Source organism: Metopolophium dirhodum, chromosome 8 (assembly GCF_019925205.1).
Source record: "Metopolophium dirhodum isolate CAU chromosome 8, ASM1992520v1, whole genome shotgun sequence".
NCBI lineage: Eukaryota > Metazoa > Arthropoda > Insecta > Hemiptera > Aphididae > Metopolophium > Metopolophium dirhodum.
The window spans coordinates 4,162,800-4,171,348 of record NC_083567.1 but is presented as its reverse complement, the minus strand read 5'-3'; the positions used below and the strand labels follow the sequence as shown (position 1 = coordinate 4,171,348).

General features: G+C 29.1%; 1 protein-coding gene across 1 annotated transcript; it reads right to left on the bottom strand.

Annotated features, from left to right (window-relative positions):
* Positions 1–167: 167 nt before the first annotated feature.
* LOC132949905 (MD-2-related lipid-recognition protein-like) lies at positions 168–3,912 on the bottom strand. The gene is made up of 3 exons (XM_061021029.1): positions 3,719–3,912; positions 3,497–3,613; positions 168–675 (listed from the first exon to the last, which is right to left on the bottom strand). The coding sequence occupies exons 1-3, from the start codon at positions 3,810–3,812 to the stop codon at positions 410–412; spliced, it is 477 nt and encodes a 158-aa protein (XP_060877012.1). The 5' UTR covers positions 3,813–3,912; the 3' UTR covers positions 168–409.
* Between the last annotated feature and the right edge of the window lie 4,637 nt (positions 3,913–8,549).

Below are 8,549 nucleotides of genomic sequence, written 5' to 3'. Positions count from 1 at the left end.
GTTTTTAGTCTTGTAGATGTGTGTATATTTAACACGGAAATAAGCCGGGTGTTTAATTCGAAGTCTGTCCTTAGTTTTCGTAATGAGCTGTCCTAGTATGGATTTGAGGAGTTATGAGAATGTGTTAGTTTATTAATTATTTTATGTTATTTTAATCATTACAATGATTATAATATTTAGTAACTTATATTTTAATTTTTAATAATATATAGGTAGTCAAAATTATAATAATAAATAATTATGTATATGCGTAGTCATGTGTAGATAGGTACTGCATTGACTTTGATGTTATATATATTATTAAATTATATAATGAATAATGCTGGTTAAAATATTATATAATATGTTGGTATGGGTGCCAATAAATATATATTTAGGTATAGGTAGTTGCGAGTATTTTCCATTTCCGTTAAACGATCTTGATGTCGAATTTAAAGCAGCATTGGTCGTCACTGTGGGCATTAGGTTCGTTGTCCCAGAACTTGAATTTGACTGTGTAACTAGCCTTAGGATAGTTTTTTGATACGAATAAATTGTACAGCCAATTCTGTTCGGTGTCCTTCACCATGGGACAATTTGTGTATAAGCATGCGTTCGTGTCCATGTCCATAAACGGCAAGTCCAGCAAAAGGGTTTCAGCGTATAGTCTTGTCTTTGGTTTCTTCGAACCAAATTCTGAAATGAATTTATAAATATTCAAATGTTAAAAGAAGTAAAAAATCTTAATATTTCGAAATGTATAATATACTATATATAGCTTGATAACATACAATTTTTATATGAGGGTTAAATGTTAAAGGGTTTACAAAATTCATAAAATTTGTGGAAATGTTCAAATTATTTTGAAGTTAAAAATGCATAAAATATTTAATAGTTAGACCTAAGATTTAAAACTGTAATACGAGATTACATAAAGTTTTTCATACAAACATAGTAAAGAAAAGTTTAGTGGTATACACGGTAAATTCAAAAATATTTTTTACGAGCGTCCAAAATTGTAATATATATGAAATTAGTTATTCAAATGGAGGACAACGTTTTTATTTTTTTTTTTGTAATCCAGAAACTATTAATCGTTGCTGCAGGGACTTGACACTTTTAGCCATTACGTAATTATTACCTTTACAAGTGATCCACTCGCCACCTATTGTACAGTGTACCTATCTACTACCTAACTACACTGTACAGCAGTGAGCATACCGCTTAGTGGGACTTTTTATCATTACATTATAAATATGACTAATTGATTTTACAGTTTTATATATGCATGGAAAATAGAAACACATATTACAAACACATACAAATTACTAGAGGCAAGTGATAAGAGAACTATATTTTGCAATAACAATAAAAAATTGTTTTAATCTATAAAATATTAATTATATATACTGTCATCTCATTCAAATAGGCTCATATTTTACAACATAAGTACTTAAAATACAATGTGTGATTAAAAAACTGTAAACTGTGTATAACTGTGTATTTATAGCTACATGCAGATTCTTTGGTTGAGTTATTTAAAATTAACCTAGTAAAATATGTATAGATAGGTATATTTAAAAATGTAATAAATGTATATGTATTAGGTACAACCAACAAATATTTGTAATTTCTATTATTTATCAATGACGTACACAAACAGGGAGGGGGGATGTTAAGACCTCCCCGGTATTATTTTTACTATATATGTAGATGTAATAAATGTATTTACAATTTAAAAAAATATTTTGATATATATTATACATCCTATATACATATACATTTTTATATAACACCTAACATTGAAAATATTTTATACCTACGCCACTGATATTTATGCATAATAATATATATTAAAGTATAATGATTTATGTGCATATATAGATAAAAGTCCTGGAATCACCTAACGAAAATTCTGCCTTAAGTTTCTTTTTTTAGTAGGTACCTGATACAAATGAATTCAAATCGACAGTTAAGTTGTAAATCATATAGAATTATAATATATATATTTTTAAGAGTATAATTTTCTTTAAACTTATTATTCAACAATAAAATATGTCAACCATGCACGGGAGGGATGATATACATCAGCTTTTCCCAACCTTTTTAGTTGTATGGACCACGAATTATGTAAAAACACTTTGAGGCCCACTTACAATATGTATACGGTCATACGGGGATATACAATATAAACACTCACAAAATATAAGACGATAGAAGAAAATATATAGACGTGTATAAAATCATATAAAATTCTCGATGTCAATACAAATTATAAAATTGTCTGACTCTTGCAGGCTTAGACTCTCGACTAGCGTCCATCACGGTCCCGTGCCCCATTACCAGCGGGCCACAAGTGGGCCGGGCCCATGGGTTGGAACTGCTGATATACATCAATATAGACTAGCCTACCAATGCGTACGATTAAGAATAATTTTTAGACCATGGTTATATATTTATTTTACTTGATAAAGCGTGTATATTAGATATTAGATACTATATAGATACATACTGTTATGAACATGTTATTTTTCTATTTTCAGAGTAGTCGGATTTTAAAACGTTGGAGAAAGATATTTCAATGATTAGGGTATTACCTAGGTACGTATATACTTTACTACTATAGTATGCACTGTACTTATATTAATTGTTTTGTATTATTAAGGTAGGTCGTAGGTATACCATCAACCTTGTATAAGTAGGTTCTGTGATTATATGTACCTATACCTATTATATTGTAAATTTGAATTCATTTCCACAAACATTTTAATAACTGAGAAACACTCGTCTCTCACTCGAATTTTATTTTGTACTAGGTATACTTCAACATTCTCAAAACAATTATTCAGTAATTAGTTTACAATAAAAATGTGGGTTTTCATTTGAAAAACAGAAGTTTGTATCTTCGCAAGACACTTTTTAAGTAATACAATAAATATTAAAAACTTGATATTTTGGTCTTTAGACTTTAAGCATGTTCAAAAATTCCAAAAATCATAATTTTAATACATTTATTATTAAATGAATAACGATGGTGAGCATGGTTGGCGAATTACTCTGTATATTTTAAGCATAATTTTACGATATAACATAATGCAGCTTATAATGCAGTACCTACCTTGTACCTATTCATTATTTCCACACGTCATATTATTAAAAATATTTTGATAAACACATTACATAGAGACTTGTCACAGTAATAGGATACCTGCGTTATCTTACGCAGGTATGGGGTTATTTACTTCTATTATAAATATGCGTTTGATGTGTTACATGCATTCTGCATTCTGTATAGTGCACGGTGAATGCACTGTTGGTTTCGGCGATCAACCAGGTCTACATATTATTATGACGTATGCGTTTCCTTTTATATAGGTATAGGTACATTATATAACAATATAATATATACCTATCCAAGTGTCTCAAGTACTTAACTTCCTATCTACCAACATAATATCAAGCCAAGTTTCCTATTATTGTGTTATAGTACTATTTAAAGAACATTAATTATACATACTAGGTATATATTTGAATGCGATGGACGCGTTCACGGTTTGTGGCAATTCGCATGCTTGGTTGTCTAAAGCTTCGGGACATGGATCAATAAACACATCATATACATCACAATTAGTATCTGAAAAAAAGAAAAGAAACAGTAAAACAGTAAGTAATAAAGAAATGAGTAAAATCTGATAATATTAAAATGTATAAGTTATAACCAATGCAATATAATACTCACTCCGGCTGCACATGCGAAAGTTTTTAATTTGTTCGGCGTTCACTGCACTTGCAGCAAGCGTTAATCCAACTACAGTTAACACGAAAATCGCCATTGTGTCACGGAATCAGTAACGTACACTAAAGACTGACACGAGAAAACTTTGATGTCAGTGCATGTGGTTTGGTACAATTTATCGTACTGCGATAACCCGCGGTGAGGTTATCGTTTATATATAGAGCACACAATTTTTTTCATGTTAAAGTGGGGGTTTATCCAATTCATTTGAATTTTATATGTCATGAATGTATCTATGTACCTATATAGTATATATACACTATACTGGTTACTGGTTAGATATATCAAATTCAAACAATACGAAGCGTCAAGCGTGTTTATCGTTTATACTGAACATTTAAACTTACAGAGTTATATATTATGTGCATATAAATAGTGTACACGCTGTACACAGATTAAATATTTATTCAGTATTTATTATAAATTAAGTCATTGAGTACCTTGCAGAAGACTTACCAACGTATTGACCAGTTAATTAAAAATATTAAAACACGAATGTACCTACCCATAGTAAATTGCCATTAAATAGCAGATGGCAGAAGAATTATGGAAACGGAAAAATACAATACTAATTTGTAGATATCAGTTTAAAATCATTGAATTTCATTAGTTGCAGAGATTTCGGGGTTTCAATTATTTCCAATCAACAGTAATGTATAGGTAAATCGTTATCTAGAAAAATCACACTTATTCGTGATCACCTAATAGGGGTAGTAAAAATCTATTGAAAAGGCTTAAAAAATAGCCAATAGGTAGCTGATAGGTACTTACAATGTTTTCGATATGGTCTCGAAAAGTATAACTTTTCATCTTATCTATAAAAATAAATATTTAGTTAATTGTAATTTATTTAATTGTAATTATCTAGGTACATATTTGTTTAAGGATAGTGTTTTTCCTAAAATTGTTTTAGATGTGAATTATAAGTAAATATAATGTACAACATTAGGTATATAATATTATAAGAATATTATGAGTCATCTAAAACAATTTAAAATTTATGCTTTGTATAACAGGGTGTCCTTATCTGTTTAAGATTTTATCCACAGCACTCCTCCTAATTTTTTTTTTATCTTCTCCCAGTAGTAAGTATATCTCGTCTACCACTCTAACACTGTATACAAGAACATGTTCAGCTCATAGCTTTTACTACATGTCGATATACCTATATATGTATTGATTTCATATGGTTATAACTATTATAAATTAATATTATGGAGTATATAAGGACTCTGCATGACTGCATGACGTTTAATTTACTTTACAAACATGTAGGGTACTGCAAACGGAAAAATTTTGTGTTTAGGTAATTTATAAAACCATTTTTAATCGGAGTTATCTAGGTAGGTAGGTACCTAGGTATATATCGTAATGATATATATTTGAGTTGTAGGAAAGTTATAGTAAGAAAATGTATCAAATTTTGTTTTTATAATTTTATTTGTTTAAAATATATTGTTACATATGGTTTCTTTACAGTTTCTTGGGACGTGGAGTATTATTTGTCAGTGGACCCTTATTTGTGGAGTCAGTGAATACTTGTTTGTAATGGTGTGGTACCTATAGTCTAACGGGCGGCCCCCTTTTTGGCCAAAATGTACCCTTCCCTTTTCAGCCAGTGTCACTTTTCGGCCAAAACTTACAGTTTTAACCTACAGTTTTCTTTAAAATTTACAATTATATAAACTGAACTTAACAATTTTTATATTTAATTAAATACGATTGTATCCAAAAATGTGATTTTTTTTTTAAACATTATTACTTACAACTGTAAAAAATAAAACGATTGGAAATAAACTGTTATAACATATTATTATTACAATTGATTATATTATATTAGTATTTATAATCAATGTTATTACTTACATTAATCGAACAAAAATTAATATAGTCATATAATACATATAGGTAATAAGAAGGTATATAATAATAATTATGATAGTCAAATATAACCAACTATGAACGAAATTAAACTTACATTGAAGAGTAAAGGTAATAAAAATAGTAACATTATTCAAACTAAAATTAATTGTTAGTTTATTTGACTATAATAAGCTAATAATATGTTTAACCATTTTATTTCCAATTGTTTTATTTTAATATTTGTTCACTCTGTTGTAGGTAAAAATGTTTATCAAAAAATCACATTTTCGGATATAATCATATAAAAATTGTTAAGTTCAGTTGTTATAATTGTAAAAGGAACGGTAAGTTTTGACCGAAAACTGTGACGCCCAGTCTAACGTGGAATTTCGTATACGGTATACGTCGGTACACGTAATAACAAAACATCTTTAATAATAATTGCAGACAGGGACGAAACGTCAATAGACTGGTTTTTTTGACAGAGATAAAACGGCGGTGATTTATTGTATGTTGTATTAATTAATAATTTTAATGTTTATGTGGGTACTCAAATTTTAAATAATAAATAGTGAAAACAAAATATCAAAATACCTATACCTACTAAAAAACAAATATCATATATTTTTTTAAATACCGTCTACTATACCTAATTATTAATGAAAAACATTTTCGAACTTACGCATTATTTTTATTTTTTTTTTATTCAAGTCCCAACTCAATAGAAAAATACATTCATCGCTTCGCTCAGAATCTAAAATAACATCACGAAAAATACATTTTTACCTTTTGCGTTTTCATTTTAAAGTAAATATTTTAATATTCGGAAAATATTAACTTGTGTTAGTGTTATGCCTTCTTTTGTTAATCAAATTTATTATTTCAAATGTATGAGTTGAGTTTCAAATGTACGACCCATAAAAAACACTACTTTTGTTATAAATTATTAATCGATGAGCTCCGGCGCCCTCAATTGCAATACAATAGGAATCTTTGTTTTACTATTCACAATGAATAATTTTGAAAACATAATACATAAAAATGTATAACTAATTATTTTTAGAGCCAATAAACAGTATTTATGGTTTTAGTGCTTAAAAAGATTTAAAAAACATTTGGTTTTATAATGCTTTTTTGAAGCTCGACCATATAATTAGATTTAACAAAATGTTTATGCAACATATCCGGTTGCTTATTTTAGGCTACCGTATACTTTATGCTTTTTAGAAATAGTAATACCTACACAAATCACAGAGGCAATGTAAAATTATACACATATCTTTCATTATAAGAATATGATAAATTGCCACCAAAAAATGTTGTACTAAAACTTGCTAAAGAGTCGGTCATACATAACGTTCAGGATAATTTTTTAATGTTTGCAAGCTTACATTAAAAAATTATTATTATGTATTGACATCGGTAGGTAGTTGTTGGCCAATAGATACCTACCTAATATAGGTATTGTTTAATCATCATTTCAGGGGACACTTTTTTTTCAAGTCTTAGAGTCATCTTTTAATTTTTCCGATTCGAGTACTGGCTATAGAGGCTAGCGGACAGGGACAGGGCCGTCCTTAGGATTTGCGAGGCCCAGGAAAAATAACCTAACCAATTTTACCACTTTTTTCAAACACGAGGCCTCCAAATGTAAATAAAAAGCGCGAGGCCCAGAGTCTGGGCCCTGCTCGCGGTTTTTACCGAGTTGCGTTCGAGATTATAACAGATAAAAAAAAATCCGAGTTGCGGCCGGGATCAAAACAAATAAAAAAAAATCCTAGTTGCGGTAAAAAAATATGATTAATAATTATTATGTTTAAAATATTGATATAGTTACATATTATTATGCTACGGTTAGGTTAGGTTAGTCTACTGAATTGATTTTTGAATATGTAAGAATTTTGTACAATAGTCAAAAGTACCATCCACAAAATAGTTTCAGCACTGCACATGAATTTCAAATTACTTTCGCATGAAAATATTATTCCCTTGCATGATTTATCGTTGAATATTACTAAATTTTCTCCTTTCGTAGATATCACTTCGTCCATATCCAAATAGTCATATACGTCATCCATACATTTTGGTAACTTTGGTAATCGTTGTAATTTTGCACGGTTAATGTTTTTCCCTAAAAATGAATAGTTTGAAATTAAAATAGGTAGGTTCTTATTTGGTATATTATACAGTGTGTTATACACATTTGTAAACTTGTAACAACAGTAGATATGACCATAATGCAGGGATGGAAAACGTTTTTGAAAGAATTATAAACGAAAACAATTAATAAAACGAAAACAAAAAATCCCAAAAACCGAAAAAATTTTTATAACGAAATCAAAAACGAATACGAAAATAAATTATAGTATTATACATTATTATTTATACCACAAAAAAACAAAATTTTAAATCTTCCAAAATTTTCCCTTTTTCACTATACATTACAGATAGTTGTGACATTTTAACGTGTTGACACGAAAACGTCTTGCAATAGACTAAACGATATAAAGTTGACTTACGTACGATAACATTGTCGATAAAGCTCGCGTCTGGTATCATAATAATATTGGTGTAATAACACGTGAAAAAAATAAATTACAAAATTTTGGCAACATCGCATAACATATTTGATGCTCAATATTGTGTTGCTAAAAAGGTATACTAATATACTGAATACTGCTTCACCGTTAGATCATGAAATGATTGATGTGAAAATTGGATAAGAGCTTATCGGATAATAGATAACCGGATACTGACCGCAATTAAGACGTTATTTTTACCTTCAATATTATTAAGACCGCAATAATTCGTCTGTTGCGACCGCAACTCAGACAATACCCTGCTCCCCCTCCCCCCTAAGGACGGCCCTGGATAGGGGTTTAGTAAGTTCCCACACGAAACATATCAGGTA

Bases quoted from the DNA above. Each gene is read 5' to 3' on its own strand.
- LOC132949905 (XM_061021029.1), bottom strand. From the start codon at position 3,812: ATGGCGATTTTCGTGTTAACTGTAGTTGGATTAACGCTTGCTGCAAGT. The intron at 3,614-3,718 runs GTGAGTATTATA...TCTTTTTTTCAG, and splicing joins CTTTCGCATGTGCAGCCGGA to ATACTAATTGTGATGTATAT. The intron at 676-3,496 runs GTATGTATAATT...AATTCATTTCAG, and splicing joins CGCATTCAAATATATACCTA to AATTTGGTTCGAAGAAACCA.